The 18787-nt window shown below is 40.4% G+C and overlaps 2 protein-coding genes across 4 annotated transcripts in view; both read right to left on the bottom strand.

Annotated features, from left to right (window-relative positions):
- Positions 1-267: 267 nt before the first annotated feature.
- c1qtnf5 (C1q and TNF related 5) lies at positions 268-7842 on the bottom strand. Its single transcript, XM_086035668.1, has 3 exons — positions 7747-7842; positions 3407-3648; positions 268-3160 (listed from the first exon to the last, which is right to left on the bottom strand). The coding sequence occupies exons 2-3, from the start codon at positions 3636-3638 to the stop codon at positions 2640-2642; spliced, it is 753 nt and encodes a 250-aa protein (XP_085891794.1). The 5' UTR covers positions 3639-3648; positions 7747-7842; the 3' UTR covers positions 268-2639.
- Positions 7843-11776: 3934 nt separating this feature from the next.
- The window catches only part of kmt2a (lysine (K)-specific methyltransferase 2A), a 64274-nt gene continuing 57263 nt past the window's right edge, over positions 11777-18787 (bottom strand). For all 3 annotated transcript variants that reach the window (XM_086035259.1, XM_086035261.1, XM_086035260.1), the window contains exons 30-34: positions 18437-18611; positions 18239-18346; positions 18072-18152; positions 17576-17705; positions 11777-15945 (exon numbers count right to left, since the gene is read on the bottom strand). In XM_086035259.1, the coding sequence (XP_085891385.1) occupies positions 15670-15945; positions 17576-17705; positions 18072-18152; positions 18239-18346; positions 18437-18611 (770 nt within the window). In that variant the 3' untranslated portion in view covers positions 11777-15669. The remainder of the gene's footprint in view (positions 15946-17575; positions 17706-18071; positions 18153-18238; positions 18347-18436; positions 18612-18787) is intronic.

Genomic DNA, 18787 nt, shown 5'->3' with positions numbered 1-18787 from the left:
CCACAGACGTATCGAGTAATTTTCCACCTAAATGCTGACACATAGACAAGTACAAGACGTTCCAACTGCCCTTTTGCTCACCCCGAGTTGGGCCGCCCATGTATGTAGGGATGTGAGAATAAAAAGAAGGGAGACGGAGGGACTTTTTTAGAACGCCTGTAAGAATTGTATTGTACAGTTTTTCTCCTTGCAAGCGTAAAATACAAAGAGTGTCTTCATTTCCTTGTTTTGTGTGGACATTTATAAATGTCTGCCTGATAAACCTGATTTTTTGTACTGATTACAGTATTTTACTAGATCACTGTTGCCAGTAGAATGTTTTTATTATTTTATTTTAATATCTGTAGGCATATTTATACTTAATTATTTTTATTGAAGCAATGTTTTTTTTCCTTCCAAAATTTCAAAATAAAAGTGAATAATTATGATTTTTTTTCCTACATTTTTTTTGATTGATTCTGTCAGCTCATTCTGACCACAGCATTTTGCAAAATGTAACAAAAGCCAAAATTATTTTTAAAAAAATCACTATTTGATTGAATTGACTTTTCCGAACACTCTTGCACCCCTGTCTGAAGCCGTTTGACAAATACCATTTGAACATATACTTATTGGAAGAAAGACCTATTTGAAACCCTCTTGCACCCTTACGACATCACCCAGGCAGGGGCTGTTTGACAAAACAACCTACAAATACCTACTTGAACAAGTACCTATTCAAACAAATAACCACCTTGAAACACTTTATCACCCCTGTGGCTTCTTTTGATAAAAAACAAAAAAAACATCAAATCTGAACGGCATGTCATAGATTTTCCAAAGGTGGTTCTGGTTCGAAAGAGTACTTTAGCAGATGCAAACCAATGGAAGTGCCCAGTGCCAGGCTCAGTTTGATTAACTGCCTGCTTTTCTCCTTTCACCCTTAAAAAATAGAAAAAAAACGATTGCGGGTATATTTAGTGCGTGCAGGCGCCTCAAATCACATTCCTCGTGTCACAGAAGGCTCGGATAGCCTTTTAATGGCGTTTTCTCATGTCAGTGTTTGGCCCATTAAGTCAACAATACTGCCTCCTGAAAAAAAACAAAAAAAAATCCCACAAAGGTGGAGACTCAGTGAAGACATCATCGTGACTTACATCACCCGGCGCACAATGTTGCCACGTTTGGGGAAATCATTAGGCCGCGATGACTCGTGTGGATCCAGTGGAATGTGTTTTCTTTGGTCCGGTTTGGGGAATAAAATGCACACAGCGGAGCTTTGGATATTGGAGTGATGCAAGTGCCACATGAAAGTCTACTCTTGGGACCGGAGCTTCATCATCCACATACTGCTACATCTATTTCACGTGAGACACACTTATATGAATAAAATGTTTAATTTGGACCTTTTTAGAAGTTTTATGGCTGAATTGGGTTTGGACAAAGGAGACCTGTCAATATTAGCAAATGTTAGTAGCTTAAGTGTCATACTCTACATTGGGAAATGTGTACAGTTTTCAGTCTCACTGTTTAAAGCTGTTGTATCAGTTGAACTGAAATATTCCATTTTCTCTGGACCAATAAGAGTGGACCTGCATAATGTAAAAAATGCAGTTAGGATCTAGCATTTTTGTGACTCACATGAGCAAAGTTATATGAACATGTTTTGATAGCAAAGAACTCAACCCAAAACACTTAAAACAGTAACTTGCCTCATACTGTACGATGTGATTTCTTCATTTCAGAGTCTGTACTCTGTAATTTGTGCTGTACTGTCCAGTGCTTTTGTTATTTTCTGTTAGTCCGCCCCCCAGGAAGAAGAAAAAACAGTGGTCTTGCTTTTTAAAAGAACCCATCATCCGGTACTTGACCCGGTTAGGGACGAATAGAGGGATGGATGAAAATCCACTTCTCTCCGTGGTCGACTGGTTAGCATGTCTGCCACACAGTTCAGAGGTCATGGGTTTGATTCCAGCCCCGGCCTTCCAGTGTGGAGTTTGCATGTTCCACCCGTGCCTGCGTGGGTTTTCTCCGGGTACTCCGGTTTCCTCCCACATTCCAAAAACATGCATGGTATTGATTGGACATTCTAAATTGCCCCTAGGTGTGATTGTGAGCGCGGTTGTTCGTTTGTCTCTGTGTGCCCTGCGATTGGCTGGCAACCAATTCAGGGTGTCCCCCACATACTCCCCCAAGACAGCTGGGATAGGCTGCAGCACGCACGCGACCCTTGTGAGGATAAGCGGATCGAATAATGGATGGGAGAAACTCTTTGCGTCATCGCCTTTTGAACTGAGCCGTACCATATCGAATCACATCGTAATCGCACTGAATCGAATATTGCACTTTAAAATCAACCGTTCTTGAATTGTGTCACCCCTAATGTATGGACATACGTATCTAATTGTCATTTATTGGAGAGATGCACCCCACTAGTGTCTGTGCATCCTTTTTGACAGGCAACTGGTGTCAAATTGTGTTTAACCGTATACAGTAAGAGATTCTGCTGTAGACTAAAGACAATGATTTTTTTTTCTTTTCTCATTACACAAATACAAGGTATTCACATCTCGTCTGCATCCAAAAATCTCTTACTACTTACTAGTAAAGCCTTAAATAGGTCATCGTGTGGTTACTTTCTTTACGCAAGGTATGACTGCTCATGCAAACACCGCAGAGTTTTTCCAGTCTGAGTATACCAGGAAGCCACTGAAGGTGCTGTCTGTCTTAGTGCTGGAGTAGATTCCATTGTATTCCCCCAGAGCCATCTGGATCCACACCTGGTCCCCGGGGACCAGATGGAGCAAAGACCCGCCCGACAACGACACCGGTTTAGGCCAGTTGCCAAAAAACTGGAAATAGGAAGCGACGGTGTGTCCGTTTTTCATGAGGTCAAACTGCAAACTGGTGCGGTACACGGTGGCATGGACGGCAAAGTAGTACACGCCGGGGACTTTGCACGTGAAGCGGCCGGTCTCCGAGTTGTAGTCGCCCTGCTGGTTGAGCAGGATCTTGTCGAAGAGCACCACGTCGCCCGCGGGGAGGGGCAAGTCGCGGCCTTCGGACACCTTAGCACTGAAGGCGGATTTGGGGGCCACGGCGCACTGTCCCGATTCACCCTTCTGCCCTCGCTCTCCGGGGTCACCCCTGTCTCCGGTCAGGCCTTGCTCACCCGTCTCTCCTGTGGGGTACACAGATGTGAGCTATCAAACGCGCAACACACGTGTGGTAACAAGTGTATTGCTTTATACTTTAGTTACACTTGATACAAACTGTACCTCATATGGTGTACATTAGTGTGGGCCAGGGTGTCCAAACTAAACCCTGGGTTTAATCTAGAATAAAAAAAATCATCTATGCCCAGCACTAATTTAAACACAGTTTTAAGTGAGAGAAATTGACTCTTACTGTACCCCTAATTTGGTACCTGGAGTTCCCATGTCCCCTTTTTCTCCTTTCTCCGCCGGAGCAGAATCTCTTCCGTCCCGTCCGTCTCTCCCGGGCTGACCGGGGCTGCCGTGAACTCCCGGGGAGCCCGGGATGCCAGGGTGGCCCGTGCACAGACTGGGAGGGATCTTGTTGTCCTCTAATGGAGTGGAAAGACGCACTTGGAGGACAAGCAGGAAGAGCGGTAAAGGCAGAAGCTTGAACGTTGTCATTGCAGAGCCACTGCACACAGAGGAGAACGACGGGAGATTCCAGCATTTAGACGGAGCCGCACCAGTCTGTCCAGCAATTTACGACTAGATCAGAAATTCTTAAAGTTCTGATGTGTTTCACTTTTAAGTACAATACAGTTGCTGTTATTTTGTTTTCAAACATTTATTTTGGTACCATTTTTACTCACACTACGCCAGCACATTAGTATGCATTAGTATACATGTCACTTAATTATGTCAAATATTTTAATTTTATTTTACGGCAAATCCATGAAAACATTGTGTTTTGATCGATAGATTAATTAAAATATAATAATAAAAAACAGATTTTAGGAGTGGGTGCTAAATTAATACAACAACTATTACAGAAGTCTTGTAATGTAAATGCTCAGTGATTATTAAAGGACGTACTTTGCCTGCCACTGATTTACTGTGAGTAATGCACGCCCTTAAAACAGCATTCCGAGCAAAATGATTGATGGGCTTGCACAGTGTGTCATTGAATAGCTGAGCTATGATTAATATTAGCCCTAAAACATCAATGCAGCTTGTGCCAGTCTTCTGTTTTCAATTCTCATTGTATTACAGTACGAATCACTTTCAAAGCAACATTTGACCTGGACATATAAAACAATTGCTGGTTGGGTTAAGGTGTGGTTAGTAAAACTAGATGGTGCTTGAAGGCGAGTCTGTATGTAGACTGCATGTTTGTTGATAGAAAGAGATGGTTAAGGGTGTCAGCACTGATACTAGTACAAAGTTGTAACACAACATGAGATGTGTCCTGGCTGGACCTCCATTGGTAATATTATTATACTAATACTAATTATAATATGATGAAAATCACTTTCCATTAGCATTAAATGAATCAAGTCTAGTTATGTATGCTGATGATTGTACGGCACCTACATATGGTATGCTAAATCAAAAATTCAGTTAATGGCGGGCTGGGTAAGCAGGAATAAGTTGGCTCTAAATTTTAATTAAACAAAATCCCTGGTATTACTTTGGATGATCAACTAAAATGGTCTAAACACATAAATAACTTAATAAGTAAATTGGGAAAGAGCCTCGCTGCAATAAGGAGATGCTCCAGGTATAAGACACAAAAAATATTAAAAGTAGTAATCCAAGGACTAGTCCTACCACATCTTGATTATTGTCCAAGAGTGTGGTCATCTACTACAAGAACTGATTTACAGAAATTGCAAATATTACAAAATGAGATTGCTGCTAGACTGCTAAATTGGGTCGCGGGGAGTGCTGGAGCCTATCCCAGCTGTCTTCGGGCAGTAGGCGGTGGACACCCTGAATCGGTTGCCAGCCAATCGCAGGGCACACTTAGACAAACAAACATTCACACTCACAATCACACCTAGGGGCAATTTAGAGTGTTCAATTAACCTGCTATGCATGTTTTTGGAATGTGGGAGGAAACCGGAGTACCCGGAGAAAACCCAAACTGCAAACTCCACACAGGGAGGCCAGAGCCGGGATCGAACCCACGACCTCTGAACTGTGAGGCGGACGTGCTAACCAGTCGTCCACCGCGCCGCCCATTATTATTATTATTATTATTATTATTATTGTTATTATTATTATTATTATTGTTGTTATTATTATTATTTTATAATTAATAGTATATACTTATTCATGCTTACATATTTTGTATTGTTTTGCCTTTCACTTGTATGGACCCCAGGAAGATTAGCTCTTGTATATTGTGAGAGCTTCATGACATTGCCCCACCCAAATGAAGTTTACTATCAAACTAAACATGAACAAAGAGAACCCAGCAAGTACATTTAGCTTAATGCTAGTAAAATGCTACAGACAGGCTAACGAATGGCTTCAGTGCTGACGTGTAAGGAAGAACAACTAATATTACTGCAGCTTGCTGAAGAGGCGTGAACTTGTGACCAGTCTCAAGTACCCTCCTCTGCAATTGAACAAGTAATTTGGACCAATTCTGGGGCTCGAACTCAGACTAGGAAATTGGCCCAAATGAGCCCCGATGGGGAAGCAAGCACATACCTTTTAAATTGCTTTACATTGCTCTAGCCTCCTGATTGAAATTATCAAGGCATAACACTGGTTTCTTCGCAGATGTTTGTAATGAAAGCTGAATACCAGACAGTTGACTCAGAAACAAGCCACTTCCAAGTGTTAAAAGTTTCTTCTGAATCTCAACTTTTGGATCAATTTGCTGCCCTATTTGCAATGTTACTCTTTGGGGACGCTGGCAGGTTTAAAAGAGGGGGATCCTGTCAACTAGCTCCAGCTAATGAGACACACCAGCCAGTGTGGGAAGCATGCAGTGAGCCGATGAGGTGGACAGGAAGAAGCACAGCCAGAGTTCTGCATTGCTGTCTTTTATAGCTTAACCATAAAAAGAAGCTGTGAAGACGAGGAGGAATGTTGAAGACTTGTCACCTATGAAAGCCCTCAGGAGGAAAATTTGGAGGAGGAAGCAGCTGGAAGAGCACACTGCCAAAATATTTGGTCATGTTGTATATTTCGAGTTACTAGCTACATACTAGATGACTAGTTTAATTTAACCAATATTTTTTTTTCAAATTCATGATTCATATGAAATGCAACATTAAAGTCAATAAATTAAATAAACTCAGTTTTATTTATGGAGCACTTTAAAAACAACCACAATTGAAGCAAAGTGCTGTACAAAGATACAATACAAAAGATGAACCCCTTCAGCATTGCAGTTGCGATTCCCATTGTATTGTTTTAGCAAACACAAGCAATAAATTAATCTCTGTTGCAATAAACACCATCGGATTTAATATGCATAAAGTTTTAAACTTTTCTTGTTTCATGAAAAAAAATATATGTAAACATGTGGACTGCACTTTTTCACCACCGAACTTACATAGACACTACATAAATAAATAAAATATACACTGTCTGGCATTCCACTACATTGCAATGTCAATTTGAATTTGATTAATTGTTCAGCCTTAAATAAAACAATAAGATATGTAACAAAATGTAAAAATAATAAAAAATAAACCAATAAAAAAACAATAAAACCATTAGAAAAACAATGAAATCCAAAACAAAAGGTCAGAGTCTCATGCTGTGATGAAAGACAAAAAATGACAATGAGTTTTAAGGGAGATTTTTTTTTTTTTTTTTGAATGGGCAGTGGACTAATGTGCATAACAAGGTCAGACTCATACTATCGTTTGGGACCAGCAGTAGAAAAAGCAAAATCTTAAAATGAACTCTCAAGTGCACAGGCAGCGAGATTCGAGAGGTCATAAGACTCATGTGCTCCCCCTTTCGTGTTCCAGTTAAAAGGCAAGCGGCAGCATTTTTTTAACTACCTAAAGTAAAGTGCATGATCCAGTAATGAAGTTGAGATGTGGTCAAAGAATGGATTACTGGTTCAAAGTGCTTTGCTTTTTGTGGTACTTAAACTGGATTTAATTTCCAGAATCTGCCCATCGAATTTCAATTTCCAGGTTAAAGTTGGAGATAGCCTGCTTCACAAAAACAAGTCCTGAGCACTGTCACTTTGGTTTTCTTTTCAATCATCTTAAATGTCTTCAAGAGGTAATAAAAATTGTTTAAGCGGACAGTATCCTTCTGCTTTAGACTTTAGACTCCAGCAAGTGATGAAGTTTTAAACTATGACCATAGATGAGAAAATGAACTAATGTTACAATATCCTGTGAATTTCAAAATATTACACAACAAAATATTACACGACCTCTGGGTAACTTTCATGGAAACAACTCCCGAGTTCTCAAGTATGACAATTCATTTTATATACACTATTGGCCTTTAATAGAGGCAACAATGGCAAAATCAACAGAATACAAAATGCAAAAATCACATAGGCATGAATTCAATTGTATTTTTTCACAAAATCAAACATTTGTGATTCTTGAATTTATATATATATATACAACAGCTGTACATTCCACTTGGCTGTTCCTACCATATTGGCGTATGTTCTACTTTTCGTCAAGAAAATAATGTGATAATGTCTTCTTCTTCCTCCTCATTTCTGTGACTTATCCACTTCCTTGAAATTACACAAAAATCCAATGCATTCATGCCTCAGTTAAAACAAATGTCGACTTACCGATGTCAGCCAGCTGCTGATGTTTTGCGAGCTGAGAGGAAATGTTCATGAAATCCAATTAGACTCTGCTTTGGGTGTTTGCTGTGTCTGGTGTGGGTGGAGGGCAGTGAGAGAGAGAAAGAGAGAGCGAGAGAGAGAGAGCGAGAGAGAGAGAGAGAGAGAGAGAGAGAGAGAGAGAGAGAGAAAGAGAGAGAGAGAGAGAGAGAGAGAGAGGAGGGAGGGAAAGTGAAGAGCATATTTGATGTTGGTGTGACAGACTAATACAGAGAGAAGGAGGAATGTGAGGGGATGAGATTATGTAATATTGTCTGGAGCAAAACTTGCAGCTGAGCTCACACAAATGATCATGTGACCGGCGTCCGTCATGCTGTGCGAGTGTTAACCACTGTGGTCGCGTCACACAAAGGAAAGGTTAAGGTTTTTGAGTTACAGAAGAGGGCTTCGTTTTAGAGGGTTAGGGTTAGAAGAAAAGTGTGAAAATGGGGTTGGGGTTTAGATTTTCAGGTTGAGAATTTGGGGTGGAGGGTTAGTGGGGTTTAGGAGCTAAGGGTCAGTTTCCGGTTAGGCTTTTAGGGTTTCGAATTAGGGATTTGGTTTAGGGTGTCAATTTCAGGTTTAATATTAGGCTAGGTTACAAGTTAAATTTCAGGTCAGGGTTCGGGTTTCATGATTGGGTTCGAGTAGGTTTAGGGGAGAGTGTAATTGGGGTATGGGTTATCGAAGTTATAAGGGCTAGGAATTGGGTTTAGTATTTAGGGTTAGGGTTATAACTTCAAATTAGGGTTAGTTTGAAATTTGGGTATTGGATTGGGGTGAGGGTTTCAAGAAAGGATTAAAATGTCAAATGTAGGTTTCAAACTGGGGTTAGGGTTTTAAACTTGGGTTTTAAATTAGGGTTAGGGTTTGACATTTTAAATTTGGGTTAATCTGGGGCAGGGGTCGGCAACCTTTTACACTCAAAGAGTAATTTTGACCTGGTTTCGACAGAAAAAAAAACACTGGGAGCCGCAAACACTTTTTGAAGGTCTCTTTCAAATTAATTGAAAAGCTGAACTTAAATTAACCATCCAGCAAAAAAAAATGCCTGAATTTAAAAATACAGACAAAAAAAGAGCACCGAACAATGAAAATAACTGCCAGAATATTTATTTTACCTGGTTAATGGGGGACTTCTGTTACTGAACCTCTGCGCACAACGTCTGCAAATCAGGGTTGTAGGAAGACACTTTAATCTTCACACACGACTGTAAAATGCTCGAGCTGTGGCTGAATTACTATCACCATAAATGTCCACTTTATGCTTCATGTTTCAAGTGGGATTAAATTAAAGTTAAATATAAAGTCAATACCGTTACTCAAAACAACTGCAGAGTCCCTGTCATCACTGATTTTGCATTTTGGGTTCCTGACGTCAATGTTGGACGTATGCGACCCGACGGTTCAGACTGCGGTCGCATTGCAAAAAATCCGATAGGTATCCGATCTAGGACCACATATGAAAGTGGCCAAAAACTTAGACTTAGAAGACATGATGCATGATTTTGAGACAAATAAAACGGTCTTCAATCTGACACTTCTAATTTATTTTCCCAAGCCATGCAGAGCCGCAACATAAGGATGAAAGAGCCGCACGCGGCTCCGGAGCCACAGGTTGCCGACCTCTGATCTAGGGTATGAAGTCCAGTTCCTGTTTATTTGAAATTAAAGCTCTACTTTGACGCCTGAAGTCAGTGTCACACATTCTAACGGTGGCATCCATCATCCAAAATCCTAACCACTGTTCTGAATTGGGATCCTAGTTTAAAACCTTAACCCTAGTTTAAAAACCCTACTTTGAAACCCTAACCCTGCTTTACAGTTTGGGTTTCAAATTGATTTTTCAGGTCATTATTATAGTAGGATTTCAAGCCACAATTACGGTTCCAAAGTGGTAGCTATTGGTTTTAAAACTAGGGGCATAGTTTCAAATGAGATTCTCAGGCCGGGATTCAATTTCAGATTAGGTCAAATTTCAATTTAGCATTGGGATTTCAAATTAGGTCTTTAATTTAGGATTTGAAATTAGGATTAGGGTTTTTGGTCATGGTTAGGAGTTCAAATGAATTGTATACTAGAACAAGTTCTTCCCAAGGTGACAATTCTGAGTGATGTCTGGCCTAAAATGAAAGACATCGGCACCCGAGTTAGCAACAAGGAGTCAATGTGCTGTGAGTGGACTCATGATTCTGCTTTGTAGTTTATGGGACATAGCTGACATACAGGGGTGGGCCGATGTGTGCTTTCTTCTCTGAACGAGCCATGAGTCAAGACATGTTTTTAATCTGCAGCACCCGATTCAGCACATTGGGCCTCCGGATTCCCCCTGCTGACAAGTTTTCCTGTCAATGAAGCAAACATGACAAAGACTGCTAATGAACGCATGGTGAGTGTGGATAAACAAAGCCAGAACAGATGGATGGAGGTGGGGGCGGGGTTTGTATAAGGGTGCACTTTTTGTCTATTCAATGTGTAACAGATGTTCATTTAAGGTGTTAAAAAGATTTGCCAGTTTAATTGAAAACTTACCATTAGCATACACAACAATAGATTGGATTTACAATAGCATTTGGCTCAAACAGCTGAAAAAGAAGCCTGTGAAGAAGAAGAATGTGAGTCGTGTATGTAATAGTGAGGTGATGTCATCTCATTCAAGTTTGTCAACGCTGACCCTGTTTGGATCAAATTTGACCCATGTCAACTTCAATTATGTGTGGAATCAAGGAAAATGTTGGTAATGGTAGGAATCGTGAAACTATACATGTCATAAATCGTAATATTATTATGAACTGTCTGTGTCCCCACCACAGTTGGCTAGGTTCCTGCAGAAACAGCCACCAGTGGGTCTTTGAAGGGTCGTGGGAAAAACTCTGCGTGGAAGAGTGAAACAGCATAAGAACAAGCATACATACAAAATACAATAAACGGGAATCATAAAGACGTCAGAGGGTGCCTTTGACATTGCACAAGTGTGCACATCCTCAGTCATGAGTATGTGACTGGCAAATTAACCAATCACATTCAAATTCATGTTAAATAGGAGTCAGAACATTACTTATTATCCCCAAATAAAGTGGATGTCCTCGTAAACTTTTCCATTGTTTTCTTTCCTGGAAATTTTGGGTGAATTGCAACATTTATATCTTAATCAAATGGCCATGAAATGTGGGGCGCTGGAGTCCTTCAAGGGTGAGTCCTTCGACCCCGTTGGTTCAACCTGTACATCGTCGCTGTCCTGTGAAAAACACGTATGCTCAGTTTTGTAATTGTTTTTTTTTTTTTTTAATTTTCAAGGTTTTGTGCTCAGTATTTTGAACTATTCATAATTCCCTTAATGTTGACTAAGGCCCCTGTTCTACATGAAGAAGACGGGAGATTGTTGTCAAACAGCCAGTACTTGCCAGATATACATGCAACTCCTTCAATGTCTCTGTCAGCCACTTGATAACACCCATAGCTAGTTTTCTTTTCATCCTTTCAAGTTTTGGAGGAATGTCCAGTTTTTGTCGATACCATTGTTGTGCCATATTTTCTCCAATTGATGGTGATTGTCTTCGCTGACTGCCGAGTGGCTTGTGCTATAAGATGTGACCACCAAAATGACAGAAAAAGACTAATAGAACATTGGAGCTTTAACTTGCTTTAATCAGAGGCACTTTAGATTGTGGCATTTTAGTGGTACTCCCATTTAATATGAATTTAAATGTGATTGGTTAATTCTCAACAGAGCCACATCTCCATTTGTGAGAGGGTGCACAATATCCAATTTTTTATTATTATTTTTTTACTTCCCCTCTCAAATTTTTTTTTTCAATTGTTCAATTGAGTTGTACAGGATATAGGTCAAACTTCTTATTCATCAATTTTCAAAAAGTCAGAGCAAGTCAGCTTGATAGAGTCGTACGTGTAATATAAACCAGTATGTAAGGGTTAAAAGATGATGTCATGTTGTTAGTCCGCCCAGTCCCACACAATGACAAGGCAAAAAAAGACATAAAGGAGACATGTTTATTATTTAAACTATCACTTAAATAAAAAAAGTGCATAGAAAATAAACATGATTAGAAACTTTTCTTTTTACAGATTATGTACAACTTTGTTTCCTCATTATACATTCAACCGAGTATAGTTTTGTGGTTTATTTTTATTTTCACGGTGGTGGTTTTCCTTCATTGCTGGGAGAGAACACTGCTATGAATTCCGTTTATTATGACAATTGCGATGATGATGATGGTGATGATGACAGGATTATCGATAAGACAATAACACATTTTGAAGGCATTCAAAGAAAGAGCCCGTTCATGTTTTTTTTTTTACCCCACCCCCCCACATCCTTTCATTCGCTCCCACAGCGACACCACATTCCATCCAACAAGGCTGATGAGTTCAACACCAGAAACAATCACATACACACACACACACACACAAAAAAAACACTGACTTGTTCGACCTCTCTAAAAACTCCAAGTAACAACTCCTTTAGGGATGTTGCACAAAATAAATAAATTAATCATTCAGCATTATGACTCTATTAAAAAAAGTACATGACAAGTACAACCAAAGCTTCAGAGGACTTGAAAACCGCCATTTTGGTGGGATATTAAAAAAAAAAAATCCACAAATGAAACTTTTAAATTATTACCACATCAAGTAAAATTCCCTGTTTTAACAATGAGGAAAGGAGGGGAAAACGGGGAAATGAAAAGAAATAACCTCAAGAAATTCACAAGCACATGAATACATTTACACATCACATAAAACTGCTCCTTTGCGGGAAAAGAAAGAACGGAAAAAAAAACCAAAACTGCGTCGCTCCTTTCTTGACCGAGGTGCGATCGCAGGCACAGCAAAAACTGGTACTGGATATCCATTATACGAAAAAAAAGATGCACGTTAGTTTCATTTGATAGTACTGTAACACAAAACCATTATAGAGTACATTGAAACATTGCTAGTATAAATCGGCTGTTTTTGCTACTGTAACTAAGTTTGTTTGTCCATTCCGTATATTGTATAGATACTAACGTACGAGACTATGCATGTGTCTGTATAATATTGTCATGTATTTATACTATAATTACAGACGGAGAGGGGGCGGCATCACTGGTGTGACACCTGCCGCTAAGAGGAAATGAAGTCCAAGGAGCCTTTCACCCAAAGATTGGGATTTGTACGGAGCCCTTGAGATCGGCGGACATGTTTGCGCCAATGCTCGCGTGTAAAGCCGCACTCCCGGCAGCCCCCGCGTTCACCGGGTCTGTCGGCATGGCAACGGAAAAGAACATCCACGCTCGCAAATCGAGGAACGTGGAAGAATTGAGTTTACATTCATTGTAGCAGCACAACCCAGCCAGTCCGCCCCCCCGGTGGCAAGCGGGAGGGGGCACCCTTACCGTCAGGGTAGGGGTTTAGGCCCACTTCACTTTAGTGCCCATTGACAGTCAAGTGCACTTGGTAAGAGCCTCACGGGTCCCACCGCTAAGGGGCCCCCATGACATGGGATCAAGCGCAATATGTGGGTGTGAGGGTTTTCACCAACAAGTGGGGAGGTGTGGAGTGGGGGGCATTGTGAGAGTCACCGGTAATGATGTCAGCATAAACGGCAGGGAAAAAAAAAGGCTGATTTCTATTAAGTCCTAACATGGGTGAGCACTGATACAGTGGTGCTTTTATATGCAGGAGTATTAGCGGCCACACTGAAAAGAAGGAAAGAATGTATCATTACCCTGATAGAATTTATCTAAAGTTGCTTTAGGAAAACAAGAAAAACGACAATTTTTCACAGGCACATTACTGTAATAGTTTTTATTGTTACTGTTAGCCTAATAGCTAATGCTTAGAAAACACTGATAAACATTCGATGTATGTTTTCTATGAAAAACTGGGTTTGATGGGGGAGGGAAACTTCAATCTACGGATGCCGAATATGTTAGGGTCGACTGTATTTGTAAGAAGGAAGGATTGAAGATTGAAGTCTTAATATTATGAGAATAAGGTTGAATATTTCAGAAAAAAAGTAATTTCAGATAAAATTCATATATTTCCGAGATTAGAATCGCATTACGAGGAAAAAAAAATCCAAGTATTACAGGGGTAAGGTATTATATTGCCTTAGATAAAAGATGGGTGGAACGGTGGACAACTGGTTAGCACGTCCGCCTCACAGTTCAGAGGTCGTGGGTTCGATCCCGGCCTCCCAATGCTTTATTTCTGACATAACACAATTTTCTTTCCCTCCTTTTCAGTGCAGTTCTAATGACCCTTAGGACTCACTGGCTGTGTAGAGCATCAAAATAAAGGCACCTCCCTATATACTGTATATGTATAAAAAAGAAAGACATTTTGTTAACCTTTTTCCGATTTTTGTTGATGTGTATGTCGTGTCTTATTGATATGACTGTCTGGTTCCTACTTTTCTTCTCTGTGTGTTTGTAATGTGGTGAGGAGACAATAAGGCTGGAGAGAGGAGATCAGATAAGTATCAATCATCTAAACTCTCCCAAGTGCATAATAATAGTAGTTCACATGAGCCACACTGCCAACTCCAATTATAAAGACGACGACGACGACGACAAGAAAAAGAAATTAGCTTTGACCAAAAGGCCCAGGTGGTGAGCTCCTGGTGGACTGAAGCCAAATGGCCCAAGCCGCAGACCAGCGTCAGTCTTTGGAATCAAAATAAAACATTCAGACCTACAAAAATTATAAAAATAAAAAAATAAACAATACAGAAACAAAATTTTACAAAGCCAGCGGGGTACAAAACATAGAGAGCGCTTTAGTGTTTGTAAACCTCTATTTCCTACAAAAAATGGCATTAAAATAAATATGACTTTTTAAAAAAATATAAATACCATCATTAAGTGCTATTCACTAGAGAGTGCTTTTTCAGTCTTTTTTTTGTTGCTGTAGAAAAATATACATTATTTACATTTTTAAATCGTGAAATTTGCCTTTTCTAATAAAAAAAGACAGAAAACAGACAAGACTTTAAAAGACTCAAAACATTTCCATAATAATAATAACAATGGTTATCACAAGAGGCGGTGCGAAAATATCTATTCAAGGGCGCCATTTTTTGTTTGGTTCTCTTTGCTGCTGTCATTTGGAACAATGAGTCCAAACAGAATCATCAAAAACAAGAGACGAGAGAAGAACGACGGCGCACTTCCTAAAAAATCCACTGCTCTCCATGGATCGCATCAACAAAATAAGAAACTAAAAAAAATAAGTAATAATCAGAGAGATAAATAAGTCTACTAAAGCACGTCAGTAGAGTCTTGGGGCCCCGTGGCTGTCAGTCCACCAGAATCTCAAGCTGCCTTTTTTTCGCTCTCCATTTCTCTTAAGAGGCTCCAGCCAATCAATAACACAACTCTCCCATGGTCAAATCAAGTGCACGGGTGTGACGATTTTTTTTTTTTTCCTCCTCATTTGTTTCGCTCTCATGTCAGCAGGTTTGTACACTTAGCGAGGTCAAGTCACCATGGCTCTGAAGGCATCAGGGCACATTCACACAGGCCAAATGTGCAGAAGTACAGCTGATCACACCGGAGAAAATACGAACTAATTCAAATGGATTTCTTGTTCCTTTGACAAATTGCACTTTGGTGTAAAACGGAACCTTTGATATATTTTTTTCCCTTTGAAACATCTTGTAAATCTTTAAACTGGTCGAGGATGGGCCGATGCAAAAATAGTTTTTGTCTTAGGAGTTTATCCAAATTTCAATCAAACGGAAGGGTCAGTGAGCTAAAGATGAAGCTTGGCGAGCCACATGACGCGAAAGGAGGCACGATATATTTCACTTTCTATTTATGGCCCCTCCTCCTCTGCATATTCAGTCCGAGCAAGAGCAACTTGGGTTCAAAAGTTGGCACAAACTTGTCAGTTCAGGAACTTGCGGCACTTCTTGGCGCCGCAGTTGCAGGGCAGCTTGTTGCCGGCGTCCTCCACGGGGAACTTGTAGTCGTACGTGAGCTCCTCGCCGCGGTGGATGCGGCGGGCGGCCAGGATGACGATGTGCTTCAGGCCGTCCGCCGTGATGACTCGCGAGTAGCAGTTGGGCTCGCACGAGTGGTTGATGAAGCGTGCCGCGTTGCCGTGCACGGTTGCGTCCACCACCTCGTAGTCATCGATGCGGAACATGTAACAGCCGATCCCCTTGAAAGACAGCCAGATAGAAGTCCAGTGACCGACACGCTAAAGCGGTAGTGTCAGAAGTTGTTGGCCCACGTCTGTCACGTTGTGCTAGTGTGGGAATTACACTAGTATGCTAGCATTGATGAGCCTCATGTGAAGGTGGCTTGTTTGTGTTGAATAATGTAACTACTAAATACAGTTTTATTTATGTAACATGGTTCATGACTGTGTACATGCTAGATGTAGCTGCTTTACGAGCCTGTTTTAAATGTTTTGCTATGATGTTGGGACTATATGCAACTACAAATCGCTTTTTAGGGAGGAACACATGGATTTTCATTTTTTGCATGGGTCGGACCCTAACCTAGAGCGGAGATTCACTGTACGTATGTTCTACAGAGACAGGGTTCCTACAGCTTAAGACAAGTTCATTTTAAGACTTTTTAAATTACACCATTTTGAATTAAATTTCAGACCAACTTCACAATGTTGCTAATGCTGTCCAAAGTAAATAACTTCTGCTTTTAAGGGTTCCAACTAAAAACACATCACTGTTTTGATGGTTCCGCTATAGTGATTACGTGACGTCGCCACCAGAGTAGTCAGTGAATTATTTTTTTAAGAATGTTAATTTGAGAATGAGATTTGAGACTAACTACAATCATAAAGCCTTACTTATCACATTTGAACATTTAATACATTTCACAAAGGTCAATTTCATTTCTTTTTTAATACTTTTCAAAGATGTGCGGGAACCCTGACAGAAGAAGATCAGAATATGGTAATAATGTCATTTTAGCCCAGATTGATCTTGTCTTGGTTCTGAATGTGGAAATGTGATGCTGCTGCTGCTGCACAGTTCAGGGTCAGATCTACGTCAGTGTGAATTTGGGCTAAATCAAAATCCAGACAAATCCGTTTTTTTTTTCAATCTCATCTGACATTTTTAACACAGTGCATTGATTTATGAGTATAATTTGTTCCGTGACCACGTTTAACTCAAATCACTCGTATCTGATATCAACTTTACCGTCTGAAATGAACAGAAATGCCATTAATCCATTACAGCCCTACTAAAAAACATCCAAAAAATGTATAAATAACCAGTTTTAGTGTCATGATTTCATGCATTAATTGACATGGTTGCTGCTCCTTTTGGTATGCAGACTTTTGTGAGGCAAAGTTATGTGATTTGGTTAAATACACTAAATACACATTTCTTTTTGTGAGGTTTAGCTTAACCTCAACTGGGAGTGGCAATAACCAGCTTCGAGCAAGCACGTCTTGTCCCCCCCCCCAAGAAGTTTGTTAGCTGGGGAGGGCAGAATAGACATCTTGATTAGAAAAAAGGACATTTTTGCTTGCAAACAAAAGCCTAAAAAAATGACCAAGCGAAAAACTTAGGAATTGGTGAACGAATTGATGTCACTGAATGAGAAACTCCAAAGTCCAAAGTTTTGACTGGTCGTTTATGAAAACAAAATTGTATATAATTGCTTAGTGTAACTGTATTTACACTGATGGATTGACTTTAAGGTGTTAACTTAAAAGGGAATAATACCAGTCAAGTGGCCCTAGGGAGAAACTGTTTGGACCTCTCAGCATAAAGTGATTCCGCCATCTTAGCTACACGCATACTTCTCGTACTTACCTTCCCGTCGTAGTATTTCTCCCGCTTGTCCGTGAGCACGGAGCGGATCACGTTCCCAGAATACTCAATGACCATCTCGCCTGCATCAATGGTTTTCTTGCAGAACAGACCTCGGCCGTGAATTGGGGATCTTCAAAACGATAACAGATTGCATTTCAGCCCCAGTATCGACACTTATGTATTGTTTTGTTCTACTTTTTTGATACCCTCATTAGTCAAGGTTAAAGCAACAGACCTTAAAACTTTTTAAGCCTTTAAAAGACTTTTTGTTGATGTACAAAAGTTAGGTCTATGGAGTGCTTGCCCACCCATCACGTGTATAATTAATATCCATGTAAAATCTGCTTATATCTGGAAATCATATCCATGAGTGAAGTGGTCTGCACTTTCCTTTTATTTTTCCCTGTCCTGTTTATGTACTCATTAACTAAAACACTGGGTACATTGCAGAATACAATAACGTCCTAAAGTGAAGAATTTATAACTGATTTATTACCTGTACACTCCGATCGTTTCCTTGGAGGTAGCTTTGAGGTGTTTGAATCTTACAGAAAGCGGCAGTTCCATCGATGCTCGTCTGCAGTTATGGCAAGGGGAGAACAATTGAACAAATGTAATATTTCTTTAAAATAAGTTACACATTTTGTGTGCTGTCTGACTGACCTGGCAGTTCGGAGCTGTCCTTCCTCCTCATCCTCTCCCTGTGGCCTGTACTCGGGAGGCTGGCGGTGTTTTGAGGCCAAGAAATTGAACATGTCGAAAACAGACCTCCTGCAGGGCAGATGAGTTAAAAAAAAAAGGTCCCATTTATACAAGCTGTTTGTTTGTGTATGTATATGGTACGGGGGGTTGCGTCCCAACCTGTGGTGGACCTCCGCCCGAGCTGAGCCATGGGGGTTGATGTGGAGCTCTTCGGTTTCCTTGGGTTTGTGAAAACGGAAGCGGTAGCTCCGACAGTGTCTGGAGCCGTACAGCTGCTCAAGCAGGAAAACTACCGCTTCATGGACCACTCCCAGCATCCTCAGTCCATTCACTCCTGTGAGAAGTGAGAAGGAAAACCAACATCACATCTCTACTTTAGCTAAATGTATTGATGTATTATTTCTGCAACGTGGAGTTGCATACCTACAATCCATTTCCCCCCATGTATTTCAAGTCAGAAAAGTCAGAATCGACGGATGTCTCTAAAAGATTATCTTGAGTGGTTATCCT

The sequence above is a fragment of the Filicampus tigris genome, chromosome 7 (assembly GCF_054856515.1).
Source record: "Filicampus tigris isolate MCC_2025a chromosome 7, RoL_Ftig_1.0, whole genome shotgun sequence".
Lineage (NCBI taxonomy): Eukaryota > Metazoa > Chordata > Actinopteri > Syngnathiformes > Syngnathidae > Filicampus > Filicampus tigris.
This window is presented reverse-complemented; position numbering and strand designations above follow the sequence as displayed.